The sequence below is a fragment of the Triticum aestivum genome, chromosome 2D (genome assembly GCF_018294505.1).
Source record: "Triticum aestivum cultivar Chinese Spring chromosome 2D, IWGSC CS RefSeq v2.1, whole genome shotgun sequence".
NCBI lineage: Eukaryota > Viridiplantae > Streptophyta > Magnoliopsida > Poales > Poaceae > Triticum > Triticum aestivum.
The window spans coordinates 401,581,619-401,602,636 of NC_057799.1; the positions used below are offsets into that span (position 1 = coordinate 401,581,619).

A 21,018-nucleotide genomic window follows, 5' to 3' on the forward strand; every position below is an offset into this window, starting at 1 on the left:
AGAAATACATACTCCCCCAAGCTTAGGTTTTCGGCCTGAGTTGGTCTATGCCCACGGATCAAAGTGGTCCTCTCCAGTGTATTGAGGAGGATCCTCGGGGTGCCACTGGTTAGCGAGTTCCTGCGGATCCCACTGATAAATAGACTCCTGATATGGATCAGGAGATGGCTCAGGCTCAGGCTCTGGGGATCGTGTTCGCTCCCAATATGCATAAATGTCATCGGGCAGGATGATGTATGTGCCTGAATAAATGTTAAACAAAGAAGGTGCAGGCAGGGTAATAATCTGACAAGTATTTTCACTAAATACCAAGTTATAAATGAGTCTCTTCTCCTTATCATTGCAAATAAAATCATGTGCTACCATACTTTTATAGTCTAAGAAAATAGGGGGCAGCACCTTTTCTTCTTTCTCATAGTGTCTAATAGGTATCTCAAAATATTTAGCAAGACGCGAAGCAAAGATACCTCCAAAAATGGGGCCCTTTGTACGGTTTAGACTCAACCGTTTAGCAACCATAGCGCCTAAACTGAAAGTTCTGTCATGAAGTAAAGCATGGCGCAAAATGGCGAGGTCAGGAGCACTGAGGCCCCCACTGTTCCCGCGACCAATTAAACATCTACTAGCAAATATTGCATAGTAACGTAGAACAGGAAAATGTATACTAGTAGTTCTTGCATCTGACACTTTTCTCTTTTCCCCTACAGCAATTTCATCAATAAACTCTGCCACATCACTAGGATGTGGTTCCTTGACGCTACCCTCAAAAGGCAACTTGCAAACCGCACAAAAATCATAGAGTGACATCTCCTTAAACTCATCATATAAATAAAAATCTACCGAAGGTGGTGATCTCCTAGCATGGAAATGAAAATTTTGCACAAAAATATTAGTGAGTAGGAGATACTGTTCGAGCTAGTCGTGGAGGAAGTCGATGAGGCCTGCATTCTCAGCCAAGTAATAAAAATCATCGTAAATTCCGGCGGCCTTCAAGAATGGATCACAAGGCCATTCACACGGCCGAACCTCCGCGGTGTGAGGAAGGTTGTACTTGGGCTTTTCATTCTCTTCATTCTCCTTTCCCTTCGAACTCCGACTTGAGGAGCCTCTCAACAATCTCTTCAACATTTTCTCCTTCTGAAATTTTTAGTGACTCAAAATAAAAGTGAACAAAACTAAACAAAATTGATAGCAACTACTCCCACAAGTGCCTAGAGACAAAAATTTGACATGCAAGCTCAAGAACAGGGTCACCTAAGCAGCAACAATATCATGCATTAAAACTACTTGGGACAATATATATTTGACATGCAAGCTCAAGAACAGGGTCACCTAAGCAGCAAAAATTTGCAATAAATAAAGCACTAGAACAAAAACTAATTGGACCATTGGAGGAGTCACATATCGAAGGACAATCCCCTAAAACAGTTTTATGAATGAAGCTTTGAGCAAGGAGATCGAAAATGGCAGCAAAATGAGCTAGAACACGGGTTTGAGCTATGGGAGGGTTTTTTTTCTGGAGGAAGACAAAGTGAGTGGGTGCTGGAATAAGTGGAGGGGGTCCACGTGGGGTCCACGAGGCAGGGGGCGCGCCCTGGACCCTCGTGGCCAGGTGGTGGCCCCCTCTGATGTGTTCTTAGTGCCAGATATTCTTAAATATTCCACAAAAAATCATATTTCATTTTCGGGACATTTGGAGAACTTTTATTTTTGGGGTATTTTTTTATTGCAAGGATAATTCAGAAAATAGACAGAAAGTGCTAATTTTCCTTTATTTAATCTAAATAACAGAAAGTAAAAGGAGGGTACAGAAAGTTGTGCTTTCTAACTTCATCCATCTCATGCTCATCAAAAGGAATCCACTAACAAGGTTGATCAAGTCTTGTTAACAAACTCATTTCGAATCGCATGAAACAGGAGAATTTTCGAATAGCACTAGGTTACCTCAACGGGGATATGCACGTCCCCAACAATAAGAATATCATATTTGTTCTTGACAGTAGGGAGAGGGGATTTGAAACCTCCAATAGTAATCGTTGGAATTTTTCCAATAGAATTGATATTGTGGACTTGAGGTTGTTTCCTCGGAAAGTGTATCGTATGCTCATTACCATTAACATGAAAAGTGACATTGCCTTTGTTGCAATCAATAACAGCCCCTGCAGTATTCAAAAAGGGTCTACCAAGGATAATCGACATACTATCGTCCTCTAGAATATCAAGAATAACAAAGTCCGTTAAAATAGTAACGTTTGCAACCACAACAGGCACATCCTCACAAATGACGACATGTATAGCAGTTGATTTATCGGCCATTTGCAAAGATATTTCAGTAGGTGTCAATTTATTCAAATCAAGTCTACGATATAAAGAGAGAGGCATAACACTAACACCGGCTCCAAGATCAGATAAAGCAGTTTTAACATAGTTTCTTTTAATGGAGCATGGTATAGTTGGTACTCCCGGATCTCCTAGTTTATTTGGTATTCCACCCTTAAAAGTATAATTAGCAAGCAAGGTGGAAATTTCAGCTTCCGATATCTTTCTTTTATTTGTAACGATATCTTTCATATGCTTGGCATAAGGATTCATTTTAAGCATATCAGTCAAACGCATATGCAAAAAGATAGGTCTAATCATTTCAGCAAAGCGCTCAAAATCCTCATCATCCTTTTTCTTGGATGGTTTCCGAGGAAAAGGCGTGGGTTTCTGAACCCATGGTTCTCTTTCTTTACCGTGCTTCCTAGCAACGAAGTATCTCTTATCATAACGTTGATTCTTTGATTGTGGGTTATGAAGATCAACAGCAGGTTCAATCTCTACATCATTGCTATTGCTAGGTTGAGCATCAACATGAACATCATCATTAACATTATCACTAGGTTCATGTTCATTATCAGATTGTGTTTCAGCATCAGAAATAGAAATATCATTGGGATTCTCAGGTGTGTCAACAACAGGTTCACTAGAAGCATGCAAAGTTCTATCATTTTTCTTTTTCTTATTTTTAGAAGGACTAGGTGCATCAACATTAGTTCTCTGAGAATCTTGCTCAATTATCTTAGGGTGGCCCTCGGGATACAAAGGTTCTTGAGTCATTTTACCCCCTCTAGTCACAACTCTAACAGCATTATCATTTTTCTTATTATTTAATTCATTGAGCAAATCATTCTGAGATTTAAGCACTTGTTCTACTTGAGTGGTAACCATTGAAGCATGTTTACTAATAAGTTTAAGGTCACCTTTAACTCTAGACATATAATCACTCAAGTGTTCAATCATATAAGCATTACGTTTCAGTTGTCTACCAATATAAGCATTGAAGTTTTCTTGTTTAACAATAAAATTATCAAACTCATCCAAGCATTGGCTAGCAGACTTATAACGAGGAATATCACCTTCAACAAACCTTAGAGAGAATTTACCTTTACTACCTGTGTCGGGTTATCAAGACCATGTATTTCTTCAATAGGTGGTAAATTCTTGACATCTTCAGCTTTAATACCCATTTCTTTCATAGATTTCTTTGCCTCTTGCATATCTTCAGGACTGAGAAATAGAATACCCCTTTTCTTCGGAGTTGGTTCAGGCAGTGTCCAATTATTATCATTACTCAACATATTATTCAGTAGCAATTCAGCTTGATCAACAGTTCTTTCCCTGAAAACACAACCAGCACAACTATCTAGGTGGTCTCTGGAAGCATCGGTTAGTCCATTATAAAAGATATCAAGTATTTCATTTTTCTTGAGAGGATGATCAGGCAAAGCATTAAGTAATCAGAGAAGCCTCCCCCAAGCTTGTGGGAGACTCTCTTCTTCAATTTGCACAAAATTATATATTTCCCTTAAGGCAGCTTGTTTCTTATGAGTGGGAAAATATTTAGCAGAGAAGTAATAAATCATATCCTGGGGACTACGCACACAACCAGGAGTAAGAGAATTAAACCATACTTTAGCATCACCCTTTAATGAGAACGAAAATAACTGAAGGATATAGTAGTAATGAATTTTTTTCCTCATGAGTGAATAGGGTGGCTATATCATTTAATTTAGTAAGATGTGCCACAACAGTTTCAGATTCATAGCCATAGAAAGCATCAGATTCAACCAAAGTAATTAACTCAGGATCGACAGAGAAATCATAATCCTTATCAGCGATACAGATAGGTGAAGTAGCAAAAGCAGGGTCATATTTCATTCTAGCATTCAGAGATTTTTCTTTCAGCTTAAGATCATATCTATCTTTGCAAGCAAAAAAGTCTCTAGCAGTTTCTTCATCAATAACATAACTCTCAGGTACATCAGGCAATTCATATCTAGGGGGAGAATCTCCATCATCACTTTCATCAATATTATCAGTTTCAATAATTTCATTCTCTCTAGCCCTAGCAAGTTGTTCATCAAGAAATTCACCTAATGGCATAGTATTATCAAGAATAGAAGTAGTTTCATCATAAGTATCATGCAAAGCAGAAGTGGCATCATCAATAACATGCGACATATCAGAATCAATAACAGGAGTAGGTTTAGGTGTCGCAAGTTTACTCAAAATAGAAGGTGAATCAAGTGCAGAGCTAGATGACAATTCCTTACCTCCCCTCGTAGTTGAGGGATAAATCTTGGTTTTTTTGTCTTTTAAGTTCCTCATAGTAATCAACAAATATAAATCCCAAGTGACTCAAGGAATAGAGCTATGCTCCCCGGCAACGGCGCCAGAAAATAGTCTTGATAACCCACAAGTATAGGGGATCGCAATAGTTTTCGAGGGTAGAGTATTCAACCCAAATTTATTGATTCGACGCAAGGGGAGCCAAAGAATATTCTCTAGTATTAGCAGTTGAGTTTTCAATTCAACCACACCTGGAAAACTTAATACCTACAGCAAAGTATTTAGTAGCAAAGTAGTATGGGACTAACGGTAACGGTGGCAAAAGTAACAATAGCAGTTTTGTCGTAATCGTAACAGTGGCAACGGAAAAGTAACTAAGCAAAGATCAATATGTGAAAAGCTCGTAGGAATTGGATCAGTGATGGATAATTATGTCGGATGCGATTCCTCATGCAACAGTTATAACATAGGGTGACACGGAACTAGCTCCAGTTCATCAATGTAATGTAGGCATGTATTCCGAATATAGTCATACGTGCTTATGGAAAAGAACTTGCATGACATCTTTTGTCCTACCCTCCCGTGGCAGCGAGGTCCTATTGGAAACTAAGGGATATTAAGGCCTCCCTTTCATAGAGTACCGGACCAAAGCATTAGCACTTAGTGAATACATGAACTCCTCAAACTACGGTCATCACCGGGAGTGGTCCCGATTATTTTCACTTCGGGGTTGCCGGATCATAACACATACTAGGTGACTATTGACTTGCAAGATAGGATCAAGAACTCACATATATTCATGGAAACATAATATGTTCAGATCTGAATTCATGGCACTCGGGCCCTAGTGACAAGCATTAAGCATAGCAAAAGTCATAGCAACATCAATCTCAGAACATAATGGATACTAGGGATCAAACCCTAACAAAACTAACTCGATTACGTGAAAAATCTCATCCAACCCATCACCGTCTAGCAAGCCTACGATGGAATTACTCATGCACGGCAGTGAGCATCATGAAATTGGTGATGGAGGAAGGTTGATGATGACGACGGCAACGGATTCCCCTCTCCGGAGCCCCGAACGGACTCCAGATCAGCCCTCCCGAGAGAGATTAGGGCTTGGCGGCGGCTCCATATCGTAAAACATGATGAATCCTTCTCTCTGATTTTTTTCTCCCCGAACGTGAATATATAGAGTTGGAGTTGACGTCGGTGGAGCTTCAGGGGGCCCACGAGGCAGGGGGCGCGCCCCCACCCTCGTGGACAGGGTGTGGGCCCCCTGGCGTTGATTCTTTTGCCGGTATTTTTTATTTATTCCAAAACTATTCTCCGTGAAGTTTCAGGTCATTCCGAGAACTTTTATTTCTGCACAAAAATAACACCATGGCAATTCTGCTGAAAACAACGTCAGTCTGGGTTAGTTCCATTCAAATCATGCAAGTTAGAGTCCAAAACAAGGGCAAAAGTGTTTGGAAAAGTAGATACGATGGAGACGTATTAGTATCCGTGAGTCAATTATACGATACGCATCAAACAACTTCAGATTTATAATATTCAATCCAACACAAATAACTTCAAAGAGTGCCCCAAAATTTATACCTGAGAAAGTAGGACAAAAACATGCATCAACCCCTTTGCATAGATTACCCCAATGTCACCTTAGGAATCCGCGAGTTGAGTGACAAAACATACATTAAGTGAATCAATATAATACCCCATTGTCACCACGGGTATTCATATGCAATACATACATCAAGTGTTCTCAAATCCATAAAAGTATTCAATGGATAATACTGAAACCTCGAAGGTAAAAACTCAATTCATCGCAACAAGATAGAGGGGGAAACACCATATGATCGAACTATATTAAGAAAGCTCGCGGTACATCAAGATTGTGCCAAATTAAGAACACGAGAGAGAGAGAGAGAGAGATCAAACACATAGCTACTTGTACATACCCCTAGCCTCGAGGGTGAACTACTCACACATCACCATGAGAACGAAGGAGAAGTTGGTGGTGATGGTGATGGAGGAGATGTCCCCGGCGGCGTTCCGGCGCCACCGGAGGAGAGGGGTAGGGGGGCCCTACTTCTTATTCTTCCTTGGCCCTCCCAGGGGAGAGAGAACTCTCCCCTAGATTGGATATCTCTGTTGTCTTTTGTTTGTGCGACCCTGTTTCTGGCCGAAAACCGTTTCTTAAATTCCCGGAGATCCTTAACTCTGATTGGGCTAAAATTTTGAGGGGATTTTTATCCGAATATTCTCATTCTTGCGGCGAAAGAAGGGCATCAACCAACCTACGGGGTGCCCACAATACACCTGGGCGCGCCCTGGTGCCTTGTGGGGCCCTCGAACATAGTCTTGCGTTGATTCTTCCTCCCAAAAATCACATATATTCCAAAATAAGTCTTCGTAAATTTTTATCGCGTTTGGACTTTGTTTGGTATGGTAATTTTGTGAAACAAAAAACATGCAAAAAAGAAGAATGGGCATTGGGCACTAGATCAATAAGTTAGTCCATAAAAATAATATAAAAGTGCACCAAAACCATATAAAACTCATGTAAATATAGCATGAATACTTCATAAATTATAGATACGTTGGAGACATATCAGCATCCCCAAGCTTCATTCCTGCTCGTCCTCGAGTAGGTAGATGATAAAAGAAATAATTTATGAAGTGTGAATGCTAGCATAGTGCATAAATTTGATCAATGATAATTTCAATCACTTTTCCTAGCATTATAACAACAACTCTTTCACATAAAGCTCATCATGATAAAGTAGCAATTAAAAACAGAAATTTTGATGTGGAATGCTACCTATCATATTCATCATGTATTCTTTCTTTTATGGCATGAATATTGAGATTTGAATGATTCAAGGCAATAGTCTATAGTTTGACATAAAGATATGAATACTCAAGTGTACCAACAAATAATCATGCCTTTCAAATATCAACGGTAAAGAAAGTTATCCCTAGCCCGTCATGCTCAATCATTGATCGATTCATGAAAGACACTCAATATTAGCTACACCCAATGCACAAGTATGACAATAGTGCTCTCCAGTTGGTGCTCATAAGAGAAGGTGAAGACTCAAAATAAAATAAAAATTGCATAAAAGTAAAATAGATAGGCCCTTCGCAGAGGGAAGCAGAGATTTGTAGAGGTGCCACACCTCAAAGCTTAAAATAGAGATAAATTTATTTTGAGAGGCATGCTTTTCCTGTCAACATCACGACCGGGAGTTCCCAAAATCTTCCATGCTAGACATATTATAGGTGCTTCCCAAACAGAAAATAAAGTTCATTTCCTTTCCACCATCCTTTCACAATCCATAGCTAGCCGTATCCACGGGTGCCTTCCAAACTTTCAACTTTCCAAGGATTTATTATTATTATTTTTTCATTATGGGACTGGGCATCCCTATTACCTGTCGCTTTCTCGTGCAATGACAAGTGAATAAACACTCATCGTGAGAATAACCCGCCTAACATGGGAGATATTGGCCACCCCCTGCCGCTTCATGAGCGGTATGGGCACATAGAATAGAAAATTATTTTTAATGATTAGAGTTGGCACATGCAAATTTACTTGGAACGACATGTAAATACCGCATATAGGTAGGTATGGTGGACTCATATGGCACAACTTTAGGTTTAAGGAATTGGATGCACAAGTAGCATTCGTGCTTAGTACAAATGGAGGCTAGCAAATAGATTGAGGAGCGACCAACCAGAAAACGAAAACGGTCATAAACATGCATTGAACATAACTAACACTGAATAATGCACCATAAGTAGGATATAACTTTGTTGCATAACTATTGACTTTACGTGCATGCATAGGGAATCACAAACCTTAACACCAATATTCTTACTAAACCACAATTACTCATGAATATAACTCACATATTATCATCTTTATATCGCAAAACCATTGCAAGGAATCAAACTTATCATATTCGGTGATCTACATGAAAGTTTTTATTATATCCTTCTTGAATATCCATCATATTAGGATCAATTTCATAGCTTGTACAAAGTTTCATCACTATTATCAACTCTCAAAATAATATAAGTGAAGCATGAGAGTGTTCGACAAACTACTCCAAAAAGATATAAGTGAAGACCAAATGAGTAGTAAGTACATAGGTAGTTATGTGATTGTGAGGACTCTCATTTAAAAATTTCAAATCTGAAGTGTTTTATTCAAACAACAAAGAAAACAAAATAAAATGACATTCCAAGAATAGCTCATCTCATGTGAAGAAGCAAAAAACTTAGGCTCAACCGAGACTAGCCGATAATTGTTGATGAAGAAAAGTGGGATGCCTACCGGGGCATCCCCAAGCTTAGATGCTTGAGACTTCTTGAAATATTAACTTGGTATGCCTTGGGAATCCCCAAGCTTGAGCTCTTGTGTCTCCTTAATTCCTTCATATCACGGTTTCCTTAAATCTTAAGAACTTCATCCACACAAAACTCAACAAGAACTCGTGAGATAAGTTAGTATAAATCCATGCAAAACCTTATTATTACCTACTGTAACAAATTGCTAAAAATTATAATTAAACATTGCATACTAAATGCCTCTGCATATCTAATACTCCTATCCTCAAATAGAATCATTAAACAAGCAAACATACGCAAACAATGCAATCATAACAGCAATCTCTCTAAATAGAACAGTTTGTAAAGGATGAAGAAGGATCCATACTTATTTAAATAAAAAAATCTGAATATTTACCACACTGTAGAAAATTTATCATATCTTATTGTGTCAAAATTTCAAGCTTTTATCACATTCTGACTTTTGTAGAGAATCCATGCAATAGCGTGCAATTTCGATTTTGAAACAGCAACTCGTATACTTGAAACTAAGCATGGTGAAGGCTATCCTTGACACTTTATTGAAATAAAATATACAAAACATTATTCTAAATAACATCAAGCAAATATCAACAAAAAAATGATGCTCCAAGCAAAACACATATTATCTGACGAATAAAAATATAGTCCCAAATGAGGTTACCGATAATGTTGAAGACGGAAGAGGGGATGCCTTCCGGGGCATCCCCAAGCATAGTTGCTTGGATCTTCCTTTATTATTACCTTGGTATGCCTTGGTAATCCCAAATATTATGGTCTTTCCCCTCTTCATTCTCCTCATATCGATATCTCACCCAAAACTTGAAAACTTCAATGACACAAAACTTAACGGAACTTCGTGAGATGGGTTAGTATGATAATGGATAAATCATTCACTTTGGTACTGTCAAGACAAGATTCATAATTATTCTCACATAATTCCTACTATACTATATCATTTCCACAATTTATATTCACCAATATAAACCATAGAAACTATAAAACAAGCATACTATGCATTGAAAACAGAATCTGTCAAAAACAGAATAGCCTGTAATGATCTGACCAATGAGCACACTTCTGTAACTCCAATTTTTTTGGAAAATTAGGAAAATGTAGGAAATTTATCTATAAATCATGTGTAATATTTTCAGAATTTTATCACATCCCAGTGAATTATGGTAATTCCAAAACTGGGCGCAAAAGTTTTTGTTTTTGCACAGAATTAAGTCAACTATCATCCACATTATCCCAAAGGCTTTACTTGGAACCTTATTGAAACAAAAGCTATAAAACATGATTACTACAATAGCTTAATCATGTGAGCACACAAGAAATATTAGGGGTAAATGTTGGGTTTCTCCCAACAATCACTTTTCTTTAATTCCTTTTTAGCTAGGCATGATGATTCCAATGATGCTCGCATAAAATTGAAGAGTTGAAACATAACGGGGGCATCATGAAACATATGAATAGCACATTTAAGTCTAACACACTTCCTATGCATAGGGATTTTTTGATCAAACAAATTATGGGAGCAAGAATCAACTAGCATAGGAAGGCAAAACAAGCATGACTTCAAAACTTTCAACACATAAAGAGGAAACTTGATATTATTGAGATATGTAAAATCATATGTTCCTCTCTCATAATAATTTTTAGTAGCGTCATGAATGAATTCAACAATATAACTATCACATAAAGCATTCTTTTCATGATCCACGAGCATAGAAATTTATTACTCTCCACATAAGCAAATTTATTCTCATTAATAGTAGTGGGAGCAAACTGAACAAAGTAACTATCATGAGGTACTTGATTGACATAATCAAATTGAACATTAAAATCATGATGACAAGTTTCATGGTTATCATTATTCTTTATATCACAAGTGTCATCACAATAATCATCATAGATAGCAACGTTCTTCTCATAATAATCAATTGAAACCTCGTCCAAAGTAGTGGATTCATCACTAAATAAAGTTATGACCTCATCAAATCCACTTTTATCAATACTTTAATAAGATTCAACACCCTCCAAAATAGTGGGATCAATACTACCTAGAGTTGACACTCTTCCAAACCCACTTTCATCAATATAATCATCATAAATAGGAGGCATGATTTCATCATAATAAATGTTCTCATCAAAACTTGGGGGACTAAAAATATCATCTTCATCAAACATAGCATTCCCAAGCTTATGGCTTTGCATATCATTAGCATCATGCATATTCAAATAATTCATACTAGCAACATTGCAATCATGCTCATCATTCAAAGATTTTATGTCGAACATTTTATTGAATTCTTCTTCTATCAATTGAGCACAATTTTTTGATACATCATTTTTAAGAAAGACATTATAAAGATGAATAATATGAGGAAACCTCAATACCATTTTTTGTAGTTCTCTTTTAAAAACCAAACTAGTGATAAAACAAGAAACTAAAAGATTCAATTGCAAGATCTAAAGATATACCTTCAAGCACTCACCTCCCCGGCAACGACGCGAGAAAAGAGCTTGATGTCTACTACACAACTTATTCTTGTAGACCCGTGTTGGGCCTCCAAGCGCAGAGTTTTTTAGGACAGTAGCAATTTACCCTCAAGCGGATGACCTAAGGTTTATCAATCTGTGGGAGGCGTAGGATGAAGATGGTCTCTCTCAAACAACCCTGCAACCAAATACAAGAAATCTCTTGTGTCCCAAACACACCCAATACAATGGCAAATTGTATAGGTGCACTAGTTTGGCGAAGAGATGATGATACAACTGTAGTGTGGATAGTAGAAATATATTGCTATAATCTGAATAGATAAAAACAGCAAGGTAGCAAACAATAAAAATGAGCATAAACGGTATTACAATGCTTAAAAACAAGGCCTAGGGTTCATACTTTCGCTAGTGCAATCTCTCAACAGTGCTAACATAATTAAATCATATGGCAATCCCTCGACGTGCAACAAAGAGTCACTCCAAAGTTCTTATCTAGCGGAGAGCATAAGATGAAATTGTTTGTAGGGAACGAAACCACCTCAAAGTTATCCTTTTCGATCAATCTATTGAGCTATTCCTATAAGTGTCACGAACGGCCCTAGAGTTCGCACTAAAATAACACCATATGATACGCATCAACCAACTCTAATGTCACCTATATACTCCAGTGTCACCACAAATATCCGTGAGTCAATTATACGATACGCATTAAACAACTTCAGATTCATAATATTCAATCCAACACTTAAAGTACTTCAAAGAGTGCCCAAAAATTTCTACCAAAGAAAGTAGGACGAGAACGTGCATCAACCCCTATGCATACATTACCCCAATGTCACCTCAGGAATCCGTGAGTTGAGTGTGAAAACATACATCAAGTGAATCAATATAATACCCCATTGTCACCACGGGTATTCATATGCAAGTGTTCTCAAATCCATAAAAGTATTCAATCCGATAATGGTGAAACCTCAAAGGTAAAAACTCAATTCTTAGCAACAAGATAGAGAGGGGGAAACGCCATATGATCCAACTATATTAACAACGCTCGCGGTACATCAAGATCATGCCAAATCAAGAACACAAAAGGGACAGATCAAACACATAGCTACTTGTACATACCCCTAGCCTCGAGGGTGAACTACTCACACATCACCATGAGAACGAAGGAGAAGTTGGTGGTGATGGTGATGGAGGAGATGTCCCGACGGTGTTCCGGCGCCATCGGAGGATAGGGGCAAGGGGCCCTCCGTCTTCTTCTTCCTTGGCCCTCCAGGGGGGAGAGGATGCTCTGCCCTAGATTGGATCTTTGTGTTGTCTTCTGTTTCTACGACTCTATTTCTGGCCGAAAACCGTTTCTTAAATTCCCGGAGTTCCATAACTCCGATTGGCCTGAAATTTGAGGGGATTTTTATCCAAATATTCTCTTTCTTGCGATGAAAGAGGGGCATCAACCGACCTACGAGGTGACCACAACACACCTGGGCGTGCCCTGGTGCCTTGTGGGGCCCTCGAGCATAGTCTTGCGTTGATTCTTCCTCCCAAAAATCACATATATTCCTAAATACATCTCCGTAAATTTTTATCATGTTTGGACTTCGTTTGGTATGTTAATTATGCGAAACAAAAAAAGCAAAAAACATGAACTGGCACTGGGCACTAGATCAATAAGTTAGTCCATAAAAATAATATAAAAGTGCACCAACACCATATAAAACTCATGTAAATATAGCATGAATACTTCATAAATTATAGATACGTTGGAGACATATCAACATCCCCAAGCTTAATTCATGCTCGTCCTCGAGTAGGTAAATGATAAAAGAAATAATTTATGAAGTGTGAATGATAGCATAGTACATAAATTTGATCAATGATAATTTCAATCACTTTTCCTAGCATTATAACAACAACTCTTTCATATAAAGCTAGATAAAGTAGCAATTAAAAACAATTTTTTGATGTGGAATGGTACCTATCATATTCATCATGTATTCTTTCTTTTGTGGCATGAATATTGAGATTCGAATGATTTAAGGCAATGGTCTCTAGTTTGACATAAAGATATAAATTCTCAAGTATACCAACAAATAACCATGCCTTTCAAAATATCAACACAAGCCATGGTGGAATAGACAAGGTTGCTTCTTCGTGGACCCTTCGTGGGTGGAGCCCTCCGTGGACTCACACACTGGTTACCCTCCGTAGGTTGAAGTCTCCATCAACATGGACGTACGATAGCACCACCTATCGAAACCACACCAAAAATCACCGTGTCTTCATTGCGTTTGATTTCTCTGATCCCCTCCTTTATGTTCATATGCAAAGTCTTTCCTTTCCGCTGCTCAACTCTTAGATTTGCATGTGTAGGGTGTTGCTTGACTTGGTAGAAGTGCTAAAACTCGCCTACAACTAAAATTGGGAAAATGTGAGGTTTTTATTTTTTTCAAGTAGTATAATCACCCCCTCTAGACCTACATTAGATCCTACAAGTGGTAACAGAGCATTGGCCTCCATTGCATTGGTTTCACAACCTAGAAGAGTATGACATCTAGTGAGGGAAATTACCACTTTAGAGGTCCATATTTCGATGGCACAAACTTTGCTAGTTCAAAGCATAAGATGAAAATGCACATTCTTGGTCATAACCCTGTTGTTTGGGTTGTTGATTGTGTTGGCTTGCAAGGTGAATTCTTTGAGGATGGAAAAGAACCGGATCATGAAGCAACCATGGAAGAGTTGAAGATGTTACAATACAATGCTCAAGCATGTGACATCCTTTTCAACGGTTTGTGTCGCAAGGAGTTCAACAAGATTAGCCGCTTCGAGAATGCAAAGGAAATTTGGGACACTTTGGTTGATATGCACGAAGGTATTGAGTCCATCGAGGAATCCAAGTTGGATGTGCTTCAAAGTCAACTTCACATGTTCAAGATGAAGGATGGTGAAGGAGTCGTCGAAATGTACTCTAGGCTCGCTCTCATCACAAATGAGATTGTCGGCTTAGGAAGTGAAGAGATGACTGACAAATTCATCATCAAGAAGATCCTTAGAGCCTTGGATGGAAAGTATGATACCGTGTGCACATTGATCCAAATAATGCAAAATTACAAAGATCTCAAGCCCACAGAAGTCATTGGAAAGATTGTTGGTCATGAGATGTATCTCGAGGACAAAAAGGAGCTCCACAACAAGTCAAGTGGCGCTTACAAAGCTTCAAGTGATTCTCCCACAACATCAAGTGACAAGATCATATCCAATGAAGAGATAAACATAATGGTCAAGAACTTCAACAAGTTATACAAGAATAGAGGCAAAGAGAGAAGCTCCAACTCAAAGACACTACGAGCAAAGATCTTCAAGTCGTGACCATAAATGCTACAATTGTGGAAGACCCGGACACTTCTCCAATGAGTGTACGACACCTATCAAGAAAATAGACGAGTCATCTAGAAGGAGTATAAGAGATTAATCACCTCGTAGAGAGAGAATGAGTAGGGATGATCCTTATGAACAAAGACCTTCTCAGGGAAGTAAGGATTCAGAGAGGAAAGATAAGTCAACCAAGAGCTACTAAAGGGGAAGACATCAAGCTCATGTTGGTGAATGGGTTTCCGGTTCCGAAACCAACAGCCAATCTGGGAGAAGCTATCACTCCAACTCCGACTATAGTCAAGATGAAGGTGTTGCCGGACTAGCTCTCGTATCCTCCAACTCCTATGACCTATTTGATTCACCAAATGAAGGAAATTGGAAGATGCTTCATGGCTAAAGTCCCCAAGGTATCACACCCCGAATTCATTGACTTTAATAGCGACGAAGATGATTTTGCTAGGTGAGGATGACTTGCTCAATGATAAAACTAGTGATGTTAGCTATAATGAACTTGCTAGTAATCAAGATGGACAAGACGAGACGGATGACAATGCTATGAGAGAGATTGAGCTCTTAACTAAAGAACCAGACACTCTTAAGTTAGTTAATGAAACAACGCAAGAAGATCATAGAGAGCTCCTAAGAACTCATGAGAATCTACGCTTCGAGAAGCTAAATTTAGAGCAAGAGCATGTGTAGGGTGTTGATCCCCTATTCCCCATTCCAGTTTATCCCATCTTTCGCTAGCCACTTTAAGTTAGTCATTGTGTTTTGCCTTTAATCGTTTTTAAGGTCATTTTAGTTTGACTTAGAATTCTAGGTAGAATCATGATTCAAGTATATCTTATTATTTCTTCCAATATGGTCTTTAATTACTAACACTTCCTAAAATGCTAGTGATCTCAACTGGGCAATATACTTTTCCTTCAACGGCTATATTGGAATATACTTTTTAATTTTGTTCATACAATACCAGAGCATCACTCACTTGGGTTGTAGTCATTTTTTATTAACATCAAGATGCCATTTTCACTCAAAGAGGATAGTGATACAAAGTTCTGATGCATTTACCAGAAAAAGGAAAGAAATATGGGGTCGATGCCATTTTCACCTGGACGCTTTGTTTACTACTAGTCAATGGTCGTGTGTTTGTTTGTTTGCTTATTTGTAGTTTGTTGACAATTAAGAGTTGTGCAGCTACAAAAAACAAAGAGTGAATTATAACTGAAGAATTCCTATGATACATAATTCCATTTCCTGATTGGACTAAAATGCCTTATACTTGACACAATAGAGGGAGATTGCACTTGAGATGTGGCATTTTCTTTTGTAATACCTACACATATTATATGGCTATTGCTAGGTTGCACTACTTATTTTTCTTACTTGATACAACATAGGAGGGCTAGAAAACATCAATAGTGTTGTGCGGCCTTTCAAAAAACAAGCTGTGCGCACAAGGTGCAGGCCTATAACCCTTTTATTACTTTGATAAGGGGGGAGGGGTGGATTGGGACATCCATTTGTGGTGGTGGGTACTCGTTAACACACCGTGATGGCTGGGAGGATTTTTGTTGAGGTGGTTCTGCTGGACCTTGCAAGAGGAAACGTGACGGGAAAGCTTTTGCAATGTGGACATCAGATGTTGGCGTTGGATAAGAGGATGCAACAGCCGACGTGAGATCCTGCTTTGCTCATTGCAGGATTATACGCAAGGGCCAGGATTGCTATGAGGATGATGGTTGGTGCCTCTCAAAAAAAGGATGATGGTTGGTGATGAGCATCAATCAAATCTGTTTTAGGAATTTCTGCTACCACTATATGAACTTCTTTGGGGCCAAGGAGCAAGATCATGATTAAGGGGTCTATGCTCTACTGCCTCCATTGCGGGTTCTCTACATTCTGAGCATTCACATTTATTGGGTCTTTTGTTGTGCAATGTGGTAAATATTGCCTGTCTCATGAGGAATTCACAACTTTCATCAACATACCTAAAATAACTAGTTTGACTGGTAACCATACTATCTAGGTGTTTGTTTAGTAACCAGAACACGTAGGTTTGCTCTTGAAAGTAATAGTTGTTCACGTGGCTCCTTTCTAATTCTGACCAAGAATTGAATTATGTAGGATTTCTACATCCCATATGCACACCATATGTTTGCAAAGTTTCTTTGGATGAATAGTAGTTATATATATCTATATTATTTTTAAAAATTACCTCCTTGTTGCATTGACATGCCTATATGGCCACTCTTCCGTTCATCTACTATATATGGTTCTGTTTTTTTACTTTATTATAATTCTTCACTCCCAAGCATATTGAATATTTATTCAATCATATTCCCACATTTCAAGAGGTATGTATGTCATCGAGTTCTGTATTCCGTTGACCCAATCCATGTCACTTCATCATCTCTTTTCATTCATATTACTTATGTTGTCGCCCGTAGCAATACACGGACATACTACTAGTATTATGTTAGCGACCACAGGTTGCTTTTCATAGTAGTTGCATTTTGTTTGCAACTATTTAAATGTATGATTGAATTGCTTTTAATGTAATTTTTTTGTCAAATGGAGAGGATGGCAAGGACGAACATTTGATGACTCCGGTTGAATGGCCTCTGCCCCGTTCATTATCCATGCATACTTCCGATTGTGTCTGTGAATATCTGATGATGTTCATTAGGTGATCCACATTGGAGTTTTCATTCCCAGTTAACTATGTTAGAGCAACTCCAACGGGGCGACCCGAACGGACGGCGCATTTGTCTGTTTGGGTCGGCCGCCCGCCCAGCGTCCGCCCTGTTTTAGATTTAGCTCGGCAGTGCGACCAACGCGCCGACCCATTTCATGTCCGCATTCAATTTTTAAAAAAGGCCCGCGACCATCGATCATGCCAGCAGCCATGTCTCATGCCGGCACCATGCCAGCGCCGGCATACAATGTCGGCTTCAAAAAATATCACCATATAGTTCATGTTGGCGCACTCGCCAGCGTCCGGCACACATGCCAGCACACAAAAGAGGTGGGACTTGAGTTCGACCACGCCATCGCAGCCCCTGTGGTCATGCCAGCACGCCTGCCGGCATACAAAAAAAGGATGGCGCTCGCCGCCACGAGATCACTTGTCATTGAACTTGAGCATGTCGGCCCGCATCTTCTCGAACCACGGCCTCTTCCTTGGCGACACGGTGTTGAGATCCACCTTCATGATCTCCACCCCGGTCATCATGCTCGCGAGAGCCACTTCTTTCGTCTTGGTCTTGGCGTTGGCGGCCCCGATCTCTAGCATCTTGGCTTGCTTCTCCGCCTCCATCTCAAGCATCTTCGCTTGCTTCTCCGCGTCCATCTCAAGCCTCCTCATTTGGATCTCCATGAAGGCGTTCATTTGCTCTTCTTTGTAACGCCGACGCTCCTTCTCCCTTGAGTCCTTCTTGTTCATCATGCCCTCCACGCTTGTGATCAAGGCGTTCGATGCCGCATCCCTCTTGTCCTCCTTCTTGGAGTTGGTCTTCCCCCGCGGCCGTGCCTTCTCACCGTCCCCAACCTCCTCCACGGCTTGCTTCCTCCCATGCGACTTGAGGGCAGCATATTGCGCCTTGAACTTCTCCTCGTCTTTGATGACCCTAAAGCAATGGGAGTGGTTGAAGCACTTGCCATTATGTTGGACCTTGAATGCCTCCAAAGCATGAAATGCCTACAAATATATTTTATGCAAGTATATTGGTAAATGGTATGCAAAAGAACACGCAAGCATAAACTTGAAGACACAAAAGAGGGCGGCTTGCTAGCATACCATGTCTTGCATGTTGATGCCGCTCACGGGGCGGGCCTTGACGCTCTCAAGAGTGGCACAAAACTTGTTGCACTCTTGTTGGATCACCCTCCATCGCTTCGAAATGGACACCCACCCGCGCGTGCTCACTATTTGGTAAGGCAGAATCTTCTTGCGCTCATGAAACTCACGGTGGACACGAATCCAAAAAGTTGAATGCTTTTGTTCGGCGCCCGTCTTGGGGTCTTGCTCAATGTCTCTCCAACACTCGCAAAGAAGCTTGTCCTCGGCCGCCGTGTATGCCCTGGTCCGCTTGCTCTTGCGCTTCGGCTTCGGCCCGGCGGCTTGGTTGGCGAGCTCGTCCTTGAACAAAGGCTCCCCTTCGATGTCGCACTCGTCCTCTTCCTCTTGCCCGTAGTCGTCCGGAACTCATGGTCAAGTAGGAAGCCATCCAGGTCCATGCCGACCTGATCACGCATGAAGGCCGCCTGATCGGGATCGTAGCCAGCGGCCGGCGTGAACGCCCCTCGGCCGTCCTGGCTTTGTGTCTCGTCGGGATTGTAGCCAGCGGCCGACGCACCACCCTCGAAGATCAGCGGGCCCGGGAGGAGGAGAAGGCGCACACGCGTCCGTCTCGTGTCCGCGCCGACGCAAATGCAACTAAAAAATGGGTCGAGAATGGGTCGGCAGGCGGACGCCAAGCGGACGCGCGTCCGTTTGGGTCAGCGCGTTGGACCGACTTTTGTGTCTGCGCCGACCCAAAAGGACGCCGATGGACGAAATGGGTCGCCCCGTTAGAGTTGCTCTTTTTTTTTAATTTATACTCCCGGATACAGCCATGGGTCCCACCGTCCCAGTGCCAAAATTAACCGCGAAATGGATCTCTCTCTAAAGCGCGAAATCGGAAAACATTCTCACCGTCCCGGCGCTCCAAAATTGACCCGCTCTTCTCGTCTTCCCGGTCCCGCTCTTTCCAAAATGGCACTACCGCGCCCCACGCCCGCGATCCGCGCCGAAACGCATCCCGGACGTCCACGTCCAATAGCGCCGAACGCATCTGACCGTTCAACATCACCGATCCGGGACACGCACCCCTCCACCAATCAGCGCTCGCCTCTCCACCTCTATAAGCCCATCACCCCCGTTCTGCTTTCCCCCACATCTCCTCCATCTCCAAGTCCCAACACCTTCCGGCGGCGAAGCAACCCACCCACTTTTCTCCCCCTCCCGAAGCAGCGATGGCCCCCAAGGCGGAGAAGAAGCCGGCGGCGAAGAAGCCCGCAGAGGAGGAGCCCGCGGCGGAGAAGGCCGAGAAGGCCCCGGCGGCGAAGAAGCCCAAGGCCGAGAAGCGGCTGCCGGCGGGCAAGACCGCCTCCAAGGAAGGCGGCGAGAAGAAGGGCAAGAAGAAGAGCAAGAAGAGCGTCGAGACCTACAAGATCTACATCTTCAAGGTGCTCAAGCAGGTGCACCCCGACATCGGCATCTCCTCCAAGGCCATGTCCATCATGAACTCCTTCATCAACGACATCTTCGAGAAGCTCGCCGGGGAGGCCGCCAAGCTCGCCCGCTACAACAAGAAGCCCACCATCACCTCCCGGGAGATCCAGACCTCCGTCCGCCTCGTCCTCCCCGGGGAACTCGCCAAGCACGCCGTCTCTGAGGGCACCAAGGCCGTCACCAAGTTCACCTCCTCTTAGACTGCGTCGCCTGTATCTAGTAGCAAATGTAGTTCTATACTGTTGGCTTAGTGCTTGTCCGTGGACTCTGGTTATCTGCAAGTAATAGTAGTCCTACTTTTGGATGAAAATTGCCGAATCATTGTAAATGCTTTGTTGGCTCGTCGGCCACCTGCAAGAACTGAATTATGTCCGCTTCAATTGGCAAATGAAGATTTCGGAAACGTTGTTGGTTCTATTTACCGATTTCCGCGGTGGTTTACTAATAGATGTTCTAGTTTTTTTATACGTCTCAAACATGAAGTTTTGCTTAAAATTCCTGCCCGGTGTTTTCAGGTTTTTGTTTCTTCAGTTTGTGCAGAACCCAGTGTTTTACATGTCGGTCTTAATTGCCTCGTTACTGTCCACTGCTGGCCACTGGCGCTGTCATAATTGAGGTGCTGATGAATAGGAACAAACCGTCTGATTTGTTTGCCATTGGCTTGTTCTTGTTATGGTACTCCTGGCATTGCCTTGGTACTCAATGTTTCAGATTCCTAAATCACCCAGATGTGTTCTAATCGTAAATGATGTTTCAGATTCCTAAATCACCCAGATGTGTTCTAATCGTAACTGCTCTGTGGAAATGCTCTCTTCTGGTTTGTGAATGTGTAGAGGTCAATTGTGTCCTTAAGCAAATAGTATCAGTCAACTAGTCATCCT

The 21,018-nt window shown here is 41.0% G+C and overlaps 1 protein-coding gene across 1 annotated transcript; it reads left to right on the plus strand.

The window, feature by feature from the left end:
- The first annotated feature begins 19,790 nt into the window (after positions 1-19,790).
- Positions 19,791-20,540, plus strand: LOC123053409 (histone H2B.1-like). The gene has a single exon (XM_044476887.1). It carries the CDS (start codon positions 19,879-19,881, stop codon positions 20,335-20,337), a length of 459 nt encoding a protein of 152 aa, XP_044332822.1. The 5' UTR covers positions 19,791-19,878; the 3' UTR covers positions 20,338-20,540.
- Positions 20,541-21,018: the final 478 nt, after the last annotated feature.